General features: G+C 40.7%; 1 protein-coding gene and 1 long non-coding RNA gene across 2 annotated transcripts; one reads left to right on the forward strand and one right to left on the reverse strand.

Moving 5' to 3' along the window:
* The first annotated feature begins 409 nt into the window (after positions 1 to 409).
* On the forward strand, positions 410 to 2,762 carry LOC111612287. Its single transcript, XR_002754519.1, has 2 exons — positions 410 to 513; positions 2,625 to 2,762. It is a non-coding gene; the product is annotated as an uncharacterized LOC111612287 (long non-coding RNA).
* A 1,002-nt stretch (positions 2,763 to 3,764) lies between these two features.
* Positions 3,765 to 9,299, reverse strand: LOC102224008 (neutral cholesterol ester hydrolase 1). The gene is made up of 5 exons (XM_005809350.2): positions 9,062 to 9,299; positions 7,379 to 7,634; positions 7,170 to 7,239; positions 6,075 to 6,246; positions 3,765 to 5,982 (listed from the first exon to the last, which is right to left on the reverse strand). The coding sequence occupies exons 1-5, from the start codon at positions 9,200 to 9,202 to the stop codon at positions 5,362 to 5,364; spliced, it is 1,260 nt and encodes a 419-aa protein (XP_005809407.1). The 5' UTR covers positions 9,203 to 9,299; the 3' UTR covers positions 3,765 to 5,361.
* Positions 9,300 to 12,630: the final 3,331 nt, after the last annotated feature.

Here is a 12,630-nt window from a genome sequence, read left to right on the forward strand (position 1 = left end):
TACACAATTTATTTTTGTAATTCAGTTCGAAAAGTGAATAATAAGAAGGGTTTTTGAAATAATATTGTGAGTTTTCTGAAAAGTATGACCATATATTAGTATGTTTCATTAGTTGGGGCTCTTTATGCATAATTTACTGCATCAATGCGGCGTGGCATGGAGGTGATCAGTCTCTGATTCTTTTTAGGGTTTAGGTCAGGTTAGTTCACCGGCCGGTTAAGTACAGTGATACCAAAGCGAGTTGCTCTTCTAAAAAAAAATTTGCCACACGTGCGAGCTGACTTTATATTAGAAAAAACAACAACAACAACAAAACACTGGGCCAGCATCAAGAGATGACATAGCTCCCCAAATTATGACAGACTATGCAGACATCAAAATCAATCTGGTTGTCTCTGTTGTAGGGTTGGATTAACAAAAAGAAGGGAACAGTTGCAGCCCATTTCCTGCATGGGCCTGTGTGTGCTGGCTCCTAAAGTACTGACTCCAGCTGAAGTCAACACCTTGTGATTCGTAAGTAGGCTTTGTCCTCCTCAGACTGAAATGAACTTCTATCTATCTATCTATCTATCTATCTATCTATCTATCTATCTATCTATCTATCTATCTATCTATCTATCTATCTATCTATCTATCTATCTATCTATCTATCTATCTATCTATCTATCTATCTATCTATCTATCTATCTATCTATCTATCTATCTATCTATCTATCTATCTATCTATCTGTCTGTCTGTCTGTCTGTCTGTCTGTCTGTCTGTCTGTCTGTCTGTCTGGTCTAACTTAAAGTCTAAAGTAAATGACAACATTTTATTTATTAAAGTCATAAATAAGGAGACGCGATCCTGAAAGCATGTTCATTTTTAAAAGCTTAAAAGATCCGGCACCATAAGAATGACTTTAAAATGTGTTAACAGTTTTGATCCTAACAGTTCATAAACACTGCACGGTTAAAACGTTTTCAGGAACATCGTCTCTTCAGAATAACTCGCTTTGATCTGAAGGCGTCCTGCGGAAATCTGTGCATATTTGTGGTACAAATCTAATTTATGACATTTTACTACATTAGCTGCTTTCATTCTAACGTAACATTATCAATGTAATGCACAATTTTTGTTGTTGTTTTTTTTTAATGAATGACCCAATGCATATTTTAGACATTTTTTTGTGCAACCGTGTGACTTTTGTGGCATCGATCCAGCTCGTATAACCGTTCAAAAGCATCTAAATTCAAAATGGAAGAAAAGCAAATTCCCCTTTCTATTGTATCCAGCCATTGTGAGGCGATTTAACTGGTCGGAGCCGAGCGACTTGCGATTGTTATGACTTCGGTTCAGCCCTGGGTTGAGCTCGTCACATGGGAACCATTCGCTGTGCGCTGCTTAACCTTGAGTGATTCCTGAGCTTTCATTCCTTCACCTCTAGCCTCTTCCCCATTGTTGGAGCGGGGAAGTGGGAGTGGAGCTCAGAGAGTGCACGGAGCTCCTGGATGCGGACGGCCCACTAAAAACAATCAAAACTTGCGGGGAAGCGTCTAAAATGCTCTCGCATCAGCATGCACGCATCAGTCGTGCTCATGCAGTCACAACGGTGCAGCACACGGCTCTACATAGATGCCGAGGTAGCCCAGACAGGTGTAGGTGGGTGACTAATCTGCTTCACTTTGATAAGTCGAACAAACACAGAGAAGCTTGTTGTCTTCACTTATCGGGGATTTTTTTAAAAAGCGGAAGAGGAGGTGGTAAATCCATGAAACAAGTTCCATGAAACAAGTCAGTTCCCAGGCTTGCTAGAGCAAAGGAATGGGGGAGGAAAGTGATACTTGAAGGCTTTGTAGCCTCAGGCATGGAAGATGACACGATGAGAGACATGCCTGTCTTCTGTCCCTAAAGCAAACAGGCCTCCGAATGTTGATTTTCATTCATCTGTTCCAAATCGATGTTGTTATTGGGAGGCATGTTCTTGCTGAGCGTAAGAATGTACATTTATTGCAACTTTGCACACATCAGAGTTATAGAAAAGGACAAAAAAAAAAAGGACTCCGGCTTGAGAAATAAACACAGGTGAGATATCAGAAGTGGTTTGGCTCTTTTCCTGGACGGGCTGGTAGCAAGACAGGTTCATCAAGGAGTTTTGTGGTCGGTCAGACTTCCTTCCTTTAAATTTCGAGTGAGTACTTGCACATATCAGCACAAGCATGAGTTTGTGCTCAAAATAGCAGCAGTTAGTAGCCAGATCAATGTCTTTGATGTGTGGCAGAGTAATAGGAAACCAACAGATCCAACATGCTTAATGCTGATGCTGTGTGATTGAGTTATAGGTTAATAAACAGGCGGCTCCGAGGTGCAGATGCTCACCATGACCCCCCAATCCAGACGTTCGTAACTGCTGTGAGGCCCTTATAAAACTTTGCATGTTCCCCCAACTCCATTGGACCAAGTAGAGCAGGATTACCAGGTTTTAAGAGTTTTAGTCCAAATTTTATATGTGTAACAGGCGTTTAGCTTCTTTTCAGACATTTAATTTTGTCTGTTATTCCTGTATTCTAGCTATTTGTGATGTTATTTGTTGCAGTACATTTTCCTTTAGATTCCAATTTTGTCTTCTTTGCCTTGTTCCTAGATGAACTTCCTCACCCTCACGTTGCACTGGAGGCCGCCTACTTCCTGTGCGACTGGAGCTGTAGTACTTTGTCCTGATTTTCCTGACTCGACACAACGGAGTCTGTTTTAAAAAAAAAAAAAAAGCCCCAAAATAGAGTTGAATGCAAATTTGTAGCCTGCTTGAAAAATTGAGAAAATGAACAAGCTTCTTTTTCCCCCCAAAGCGGATTATAATACCTCGAAGACAATCAAGGACGCTCCATCCACCCCCTCCTGACCTCCACTCCTCTCTTTTTTTCTGCCCCAAAGGCTTCCCCTCCCCGAGTCCCTCTGAGTGTGGAATCTCCCTAAATTCAACAGCTGCTCACAGGCAAAACAAACAGTAAAGCCGAAAAGCAGAGCACCGGGGTGTGCCGATAATTGTTAAATTGTTAAAGAGGTGATTACATCAGTGACAGTATATCAGTAGCCGCCCAACAGGAAGAAGCAACGCAATGTTGCTTTGAAAGAGTTGTAACGTTTATTCATTTTAACCTAATTAATTCTGGTTCACGGGAAATTCAAACAAATATTGTGCAATTATGTTATTAGTAAGAGCAGATGACTGGTTTCTATAGGTATAACAGGAGTTGAGATAATTGAGACAATTCTTTGTCTGTTTCTTATATTTTTGTAAAAAAAAAACAAACAACAAAAAAAAACACACCTAAAAGTTTCTAATCAGTGAATTTAAGTAAAAAACAAAACACTTTGTCACACTAGTACATGTAAAATATGCTACTCCATGCTTGGTTGCGTTTTTAGTCGTGAATCACCCAATGAGGTACATAAAGTAGAAGGTGTAGGTTTCTTTATATCCAACAGGGGGCGCTGTTTAAATTAAGTATGCCCTTTTTTTTACAGACTCATTATTTGAACAAAACAACTCCACATAAATAGCATTCATTTATTCATTCCTTTAATTCAAGCATTCGCTACTGAAAACCAGCCAAACACACGAAGCATAAACTTGTAATATAAACCCCAAAATCTTGATATCAGACTATTGATGAAGGCTTGCTGCATAACATTTCACACAGATTTCTCCCCCCCCCCCCAAAAAAAAATATTCACGTTCATGTATGTGGATTAAAAAGTTTTATTTACTTACTCAAAAATCCGAGACATTTCTTCATTTCAGACTTGGAAAAATACAACACTGTTTAAAGACACTGAAATTATTCCACTTAGAGAAACACTTTTTTAAAAAAAATCACCTTAAAGCACCTTTGGTAATTGCAGGAGTGTTTGCAATGGACAAAAATCCCTGTAGTCTCTTTTTTAGACATTTACAGTGCTTTGCAAAACTATTCATACCCTTGACACCTTTTCACGTTTTCTTCCATTTTTCACATTTTATATCCAACACAGAGCAGCACATACATGTGAGAAGGGGGTAAAAATATGTGATTTTTAAATATTTTCTATCAAATAAAAATCTGAAAGGCGTGTTGTCTTTAACCCTTTTTAATCTGACACCCCTAAATGAAATCCATGACAACCAGTTGCCTTGAAAACTCAACTGATTTGTAAAAAGAGGTTACATGTGCGTCATTTTATTTATAAGTGCAGTCGTTGCGTGAAGGACCCGGCGCCATGAAGACCAAGGAACAACAACTCTTAAACATCCAGCCTGAGCTACAAGGGAATGGGTTAGATCAATAGATATTTGTGTGTTAGACTGGCCCAGTCAAAGCCCAGACCTACGTTCACTGTGCAGTAACTATTTTGTAAAAGAAAAAAAAAAATCTTACGAGCAAGGTTGATAGAAACAGCCACAAAAGACTCAGTGGAAGGCGGGCCATAAAAGTCCAAGGTATGTGGATATTATTGCAAGCCACTGATTAGCCAATCGAAAAACCACAAATCGATTCAAACCAAGTGCAATACACGTCGCAAAAGGTAAAGTGCAATCTCCTCGTGATTGTTGAGGGTCAAGATAATTCGCCTTGAAGAAGACTTAGTATTGTTTACGTAAAGAGAGCTAGTAATGACACAGATTACAGCTAAGGTAAACAACAATGTTTTCATTTCTCTTTAGATATGAATAATAGTCAAGTTTTGGTCATATTTGAGACTTGGTGATAATGGCAATAGCTGCAAATGTAGGAGTTGCATAGTACTCTGAGACAAACGGCATTTAAAGGAATTAATCTTATATACTTCTTGGCATCAAATATCTAAAAGTAATTCATTCATTTTACAGCTGATTAATTTAAGAAAAAGTTCTTTATTCTTTAATTAGCTGGTTACAGTGTTGGACTGCTGATGGTGACTAAAGTCTGCAGACTACAAATTTCACTTGTACAAAGTTTGGATTTCCATTCATCTCCAGGCCCTGAGCTTGGATTGTACATTTTTGAACAAAGAGAAAATGTGCAAGCCCTTTGGTAAGACCAATTTTACACAGCAAGAGCAAACGCATACGGTAGCTGAGAGCGACCCTTTTTCCACATATACTTTTTGCCAATGGTTTTCTCGAGATGAGTTATCTTCAAATGCACGCCGTTGTGGCATACATTTGAGGGATGGAATCATGTTTAATACACACACACACACAAATCATCTTGCGATCTTGCAAAAATTAGGTGTGTTTTTCTCGAGATTAGCTTATCTTGAGAAAACCATTGGGGAAATTAAGTCCCTGTCTCGAGAAAATGGGAAAAAGTTTAAACAAAAACATCTGTTCTCGACTTCCGTGAGTGCGTACGTTCAAGCTACAGGTTGTTCTGCAGCCAGGTCATGTAGCTCCTCAGTGCCCTCTTCCCCACATCGAAGTCCAACGGCCAGCTGATGAAGGACAGACATCCGTGGAAGCCGTCCTCGTAGTAATCGCTGGTTACCGACACTCCGGCGTCCTTCAAACGCCGGGCGTACATCAGCCCTTCGTCCCTCAGCACGTCGAACTCGCATGTTAAAATGTACGTACGAGGACATTTGGCCAGCACCTCTGGTCCAGCCAGCAGAGGCGACGATCGCGTGTCCAGCAACCCCGGTATCTTCTTCAGAAGCCCGTGAGAGTCTCTCTCCACGACGACCGGCTTGTAGCTTTTCTTGAACTTCTGAGAAAGCAGCGAGGTCCAGTCCAGTCGAGACCTCAGCTCTGGGGTGAGGGCCGAGTGTTGCAGGGCGCTGTGGTTGTTCGCTATGAGCTGGGGCCGCAGGGAGATGTCGGCGCCGAGGTACTGCAGCCAGAATTGGACCATGACTTGGCGAGGAAGGATGGCCATATTCCGGTTCTGCACGTAGGAGGGTGTGTTGAAATCCAGAGCCTGGAGCACTGGGTAAATCAAAGCCTGGACACTGAATTTCACAGATAGACTGTCATCTGTAGCAACCTGGAGAAACACAGACACTCAGAAATGTACATTTCATCTGAGTTTGCAGCTGGGCTGTCACATGAATCCAAGATCCTGGGTTCTGCGAGTACCTCCTGAGCTACGGCGGCGGCCAGATTTCCTCCAGCGCTGTCTCCTGACACAGCAACACGCTCGGGGTCGATGGCGTACTTGTCCAGAACCTCTGGAGATAAGAAGTGTTTGGCAGCAGCGACACAGTCTAAAAACGGCTCTGGAAAGAGGACCTCTGGAAACAGACGATATCTACACACGTTCAGAGAAAGTTCTAAGAGTTAGCGTCACTGAACCTCACTGAATAACAGTGAGGTTTTGTCGCAACAAACCTGCTTCTAAACAGTTCATAACTCTTTACCCGTTCTCCTTTTAATGTTGGAAATCTACACAAGATGGTCCATATCTAAAAAGTAGAACATTTTGTCTGATATTTTAGTGAATTTCTTTAAAAAAAAAAAAAAATTAAACATACAAGAAAGCCAAGTATGGTGTTCGGTGAGCAGTGGAGATTTTTCTCCAGACATGATGCCTGGATTTCAAGCCACGGACGCCGCTGCTGTTTTGGGGGAAGTCAGTGTCGATTTTCAGCAGACAGGTTGTCATAGTTATTAATTATGGCCTGCTGCAAATATGCTGCAGGAGTATTACATTCCAATTTATTGTATGCTTAGTGATATTGCTAAGGTCTGGCATAATTGTTGTTCTTTTTTAAAAATCTTGCAGCAAGAACTACCATGACAAGCTAAGATGTTTATTATAATGTCTATGCTATTGTTGGGACCTTACAGATGGTGGTAAAGACAGAGGCAGACAAACACTAAAGAGTAGAGCTAAACAGTTCACAGGGCACGCTTTACCCCAGATTCTCAGTTGGATTTTGGTCTAGACTTTGACTGGGCCACTTGAACAGAAGAATATTGTTTGATTCCAACCGCCGCATTGTTGCTCCTCGGCAATTTTGCATGTGTCATTTTTCTTCCCCTTCACAAGTACGTGCTTCTTTGAGTTTTTTCTGCCAGTAAAATACTGTCATTTTGTTGTAGCAAGGCAAAATGGGAAAAGGTTCAAGGGATTTAGATGCTTTTGCAACACACTGCACCTCCAATTGGAGATCTTGCAGAGCATAGTCTTCAAGGTGCACAGTATAGAGTCAGAAGAAGAGATAAACTTACTCAACAGAGACTACCACGGTGTTGAGCTCATCAGAAATCATGCGGCTCACTTTATCGTATGCACCCATCTCTGAGAAAAGAGTGGACAATATTTTCCAGGTCAAGCATATTTTTTTTTAATGTATAAAAATAAACCTTTCCGTACTGATTTGTGGCGACTGCTGAAGGAGCCAAGGTGCTGCAAATATATATATAAAAAAAATTCTCACTGCCACTGCCAAAGGCCCAGCCACCTCCGTGGAGATACATCAGGCCTCTCCTCAGGTGACCCTCCCCTCCGGCTGGCGGCTCGTAAACCCTCACGGGGACGCCGGCGAAGGTGATGTCGCTGATCTTCACGCCGGGGACGACCCCCGCAGGAGACCTGGAGCCCACGAGCGCCACCATCGTTGAGTCGAAGCCCTCCATCGTGCGTCTGAATGACGTGATGTAATGGTCGATACCCAGGTGGTATTTCAAAGCAGCCTGAAGACAGTGAGACACACAAAAAACCCCCCCATCTCAGATGGATTAAATGAAAAGCACAGATGACGGAGGCCATTAACAGGAAAAGACATCCGACCCAGTGACCTCTGTTGTCCTGTACCGTCTGCCCTCTGTCCCACACAGACTGTCTCAATACTCGTCCTGCATGAATGCCAGAAGGCGCCTGTTTTGGCAGGGGCCGAGTTAAGAATCAGTACATGAGGTACTGATTCTTAAACATGAAAGATATAAACAGCAATCTTTGCTTTATTTTATTTAAAAGGAAATGCTCTCTCTTTCACTGTCCAACGGCTTCACAAAACACGGCTGTGGTTGACTTGAAAAACACAAAACAAAAAAAAAAAAGAAAAACCCCCCGAAACAACTTAGTACAGTCTTGCTGCTTCCACCGCATTTAAGATAGAAAGAACCATTCATGTTCTGCTCATCAAAAGCTCTTAAAATAAAAGCACAACAATCCTGCAAACTATTAATCAAATTAGCAACAGAGCAGTTGTTTGCGATAGACTTTATTTCACAGTATCGCAGTAAAAAAAAAAAAAAGGTTGAGCACATAATAACAATCCATGTTATCCACGTACGTACATTGTTTAAAAAAAAATAAAATAACTAGGTTTCCTTGCATGGTCAGTTTCCTAATCATGCACTAATTTCTGTTTGTCTAGGAAAGAAAATGGCTGGAATTTTTGCTGCTGTTGATTGAAAAAAAAAATGCAGAAAAAGTTCAAGGAACTTTGAAACATTTACCAACGCAACATAAATCAATCTCCTCTTCTTATTTCCTCTCCAAAGTCTTAACTTTTGCCCCGTTTATTGACACCAGGTGAAGTGCAACACTAAATGCTTCTGCTTTTTCTTTGAAAGCAACGCATTAACCTCAACTAGTTGGGCAATCCCGATGTTCCTCTGCCTGGACAGTGTGAACTTCCCAATATGGAGTAAAGGTGAAGTTCAGGAGCGTTTTCCTCATGGCACCGTCAGAGTGACTTTGCAGCTTTGCACTGTGACAAATATTGCTACAGTTCAAAATTGAACTATTCCTGCATCAGTATTGCATTTCTTAGAACAAATTCACTCCAGTGTGTACTAACTAGAGATGCACTCTGAAAACAGGTTGCACTAAATAAAACATACAAGCACAATTTAATTGTGCAACACAATTTAGCAGCAAAAAAACATGTCAGACAGTGAAAAACTTCCTACCTACTCTCATTCAGGTCAAAGTGCAGCTGATACCGTTATCAATACCAGGGAAAAGTTCAGTGGCTGAGCATTAAAAAAAAAAAAAAAAGTAATGCCATTTATATAAAGCATTACAAAAAATATAGAGACAAGATATGTTAATGAATGGAAGCCTCACATTTCTGCTCGCAGCCTCAGAAGGCAGGGAACGCATCTTCTCTTACCAGGTTCATGCCGGTCCTGAACGCAGCATCCACAGCCATCAGCTTCCAGGGCTCCTGGATGGCATCAGGCATCGGGGTGTAGATGTAGTAGGAGAGCGCTGCGGCCAGCAGCACCGTAACAACCACTGCCTTCAGTCCCATCTTGCTCTGTCCCTCAGCGTCAATGTCCTCTGTGTCCCACAGGCTGCTGGGACCCAGACGTAAGCCCCACACACTTCATTTGTTTGGGGCTGGAGGAGGCACAGGTACTTCCGCTCGAAGCCTTTCACATGAAGGGGTTTATTTCAGGAGAAAATACGTCCAGGTAAGTTTTTGAAATGTATTATTCATATACAATATAGCAATATATATATAAAAAAATTTGTAATCGTCTTAACACGTGTTAAGACAATAACTAAGAAAACGCTACATCGTTGAGACTTTTACTTTGAAGAGACAGTGTAGAAACACGTTTGTTTCTGGGATGTTTGTAATGAAAGCGTTATGTTATGCGATAAAACTGAAACAAGACATAAATATTATTTGTAATTTTAGTGATCGTCCAGAAACTTTGACGCATTTTTTTTGGCACTTCAATTTCATACGAAGTTTTTTTTTTTGTTTGTTTTTAAAGAGTTTAGCATGATTATTAATAACAATATTTTGAGGAGTGTTTCCATGCAAATGTTTTAGTTAATTAGTTCTATTTTATTTATTTATTTATTTGCCGCTACATGTCTTTAAATTAAAACCCCTTCTTTTTTCTTAAGGATGTGAACCAATGTTAAATCAATACAAACAAAGGACACTCAGAGAGACAGTATTTGTCACATTAACACCAATGGTTGTTTATTCGTGTAGATGCTGTGTTCTTCTATATACTGCACTTCATTCGTTTGTTTTGTTAGTCATTCAATTGTTTTTAAAAAAAAAAAGTTTGTTGGAAAAAAGACGTGAGAAATGAAAAAGTGTAAAATAATTTTTGACCATAGAGAGGTGCTGTTGGGCTGCAGATAGGACAAAGTGAGCGACGAGCTGAGCCTTTATTTCAGTGTCAAATATCATTTGAGTTTGTTTGGTTCCTCATCACACAGTAGTAGTGTTGGTTAATGTGAAAGTATCACAGCTCTCTCTGCACAACTTTGTTACTTCTAATATGTAAATTTGATTTTGATAAGTGAGGAAGATGCATCAGTGACTAGTATAAATCAAAATCTATTGGACACATAAATCTTAACCTCTTCGTCATAAATTTGTGAAGATTAGAATGATTTTTTTTTTAAATCAAATGACTATTTTTAAATTCAACTTACCATTGTTTTTTAGAGTGCTTTAAGAAAAAACCGAAAGTGCTTAGTAGGCAAAGTCATGCCGACATAACAATAAAATAATTATAAAATTGATTGATGAAAAGGGATAAAATAAAATTGACCATTTAAGAGCTGTTTATGTTGCAATTAGTAGTTAGTAATTTCTTGTAAAATTTGCCAGGAGCCAATGTAAAGAAAGCCATAACAAGGAGAACTTGATCTAAAATGAAACTCCCATAAGAACTCTATCTGCAAAGGCATCAGGATAAAAAAAAAAAGTTCTTCAAAACCTTGATGAACAACAAAACTGATTTTAGTATGTCAAAAGGATGCACATGTATGAATGGGGATCATTTGGAAATGGTTGGAGTTAGGCCTAAAGCTGCTTAAAATGAGTCGCCTTCAGTGAAAGATGTTCAAGTCTCTTTAACAGAATTTAGTTGTAAGAGGTTTAAAATGGCGCACAAAGAGTCAACAGGAAAAACAGAAATAAATTTAGAATCTCCGGTGTAAAAATGTACGCAAACCAAGATGGCTTCCTAGTCCTGACTGAAACATCCTATTGAAAACCTAAAGCTCCGATTAAAGGATTGAAGACAGCATTCAATTGAGATTGCAGTAGCACAACAATAAAACTTCAGGCTAGCTCTGTTACTCTGTTATGTTTAGTTTTTCATAAGCCAGTGTTGGATTACACTGTCTTTGTAAGTTTTCTTTACTGCAAATCGGTCACAGTGACAATCTGACACAGGAAACATGAGCATCGAAGGAGAACGAATGTCGCACTAAAAGGACGCCTGGCACGAATTTAAACGAAGGATGTTGCAGATAGGGAGGATGAATGACAGCCTCATTAAAACGTGGTGTAACACTCACCAGCTCGTTTTCAAAAATTTGTTCTAAATCTGTTTCGCAGTCCCAGAAAGAAATGGATCTGCGCAGGAGAGCTTTACTGAAGATAACAGTGGGGACAGTGCAAAAGAGTTTCAGTGTCATTTGTCTGTCTCCATGTCCTATTTGTCTCTCCGTTTTCTCCCACGGCTCAACGATGGCCGCGGCCAGTCCCTGGGGGCCTCGTGTCAAAATAAGCACGGCACTGGATGAGGATCTGACCCTCTGGGTTGAGATGGTTTTCCAAAACAAAGCCGCTAGACTTCCAGACCTTGCTAGAGTAGTAGACTGTAGAGAAAGGAGAGTGGCGCTGTCAGAAAGTCATAAATAAATGAAAAAAAGTTAAAGTAAGTAAAGAATTCTCACCTAGCTCCCCTGAAACAGAACAATTAAAACCACTTCAATGCTGAAATGCAAAAATGGCTTTTGTGATTTTTAAAAATTCTGATTCTGATGTAAGTCGATCCCATTTCTTGTTCTGAATGACTCGGATTATGGAGAAGCAGATGTTCGGCGAAGGATATGATCACGAAACCGAACATCCTGCAGAATTAGTTCATCTTTTTTCCAGTGACCTCTTCTGTTAATTGTCACACTGGTGACGCATAAAACTCCAAACCGTTTTTTTTTTTTTGCAGAACATCTCGACGTTTAAAATTCCTCACCAGGTCGGTGCTGCGCCACGTAAATATCACAAACGCCACACTTCACCACTTTCAACGAGCCACTCTGAATCAGTGTCCGCAGCAAAGCTTGGAATGCAAACTTGATATAGATCATTTTCTAGAGTATCTGCAGCTGTGTGTGTGTGCGTGTGAGACTGGGTGGGGGTATGTGTGCATTAAAATATTCCCTTTCCTGCCACCCTCCTCCCTGCTGTGTGTTGGCTTGGCATCTCCTCACGGTCTGCGGTATGGAGGGCAGAGACAGGGCCCCTCTCTTGTGACGCTGACTGGAATTACACTTATGGTCACTGAATTTGACTGAACACATGAGACAGAAACGGAGGTTTTGCATTCCAAGCGGTCCCCGTCTCACTGCAAGGCCCCTTTGCTCTGACTCTGCTTTCAGATGCCTCCAAGAGTTACAGGGCGCTGCTCTGCTCTGCTCTGCTCTGCTCCGCGTCTGCTATTCTGATTTTAAAGGCGCTCCAAGAGGAAACGGGACCCAACCAGAATGCAAATTAGGTTTTATAACAGACTTCTGTGAGGGCGAAATTACAAGCTAACTAAATATACTCCAGCGCAGACACTCCTGGGAGGATAATTTACACACACACACACACACACAAAAAATGATGTGGCTGATGTGAAATCAAGGATGTCCTCAAGTGCGTTGAGAGAGAAAGATTTTCAGGCAGTTCCCAATAGGAGTCAGACGGCTGTTGTG

Source organism: Xiphophorus maculatus, chromosome 19 (genome assembly GCF_002775205.1).
Source record: "Xiphophorus maculatus strain JP 163 A chromosome 19, X_maculatus-5.0-male, whole genome shotgun sequence".
NCBI lineage: Eukaryota > Metazoa > Chordata > Actinopteri > Cyprinodontiformes > Poeciliidae > Xiphophorus > Xiphophorus maculatus.

What these genes read in the sequence shown, in the direction of transcription:
- LOC102224008 (XM_005809350.2), bottom strand. Translation starts at nt 9,202, where the DNA reads ATGGGACTGAAGGCAGTGGTTGTTACGGTGCTGCTGGCCGCAGCGCTC. An exon ending in ACCGTGGTAGTCTCTGTTGA is followed by an intron (nt 6,247 to 7,169) that starts GTAAGTTTATCT and finishes GAACGTGTGTAG; the next exon opens with ATATCGTCTGTTTCCAGAGG. An exon ending in CCGCCGCCGTAGCTCAGGAG is followed by an intron (nt 5,983 to 6,074) that starts GTACTCGCAGAA and finishes GTGTTTCTCCAG; the next exon opens with GTTGCTACAGATGACAGTCT.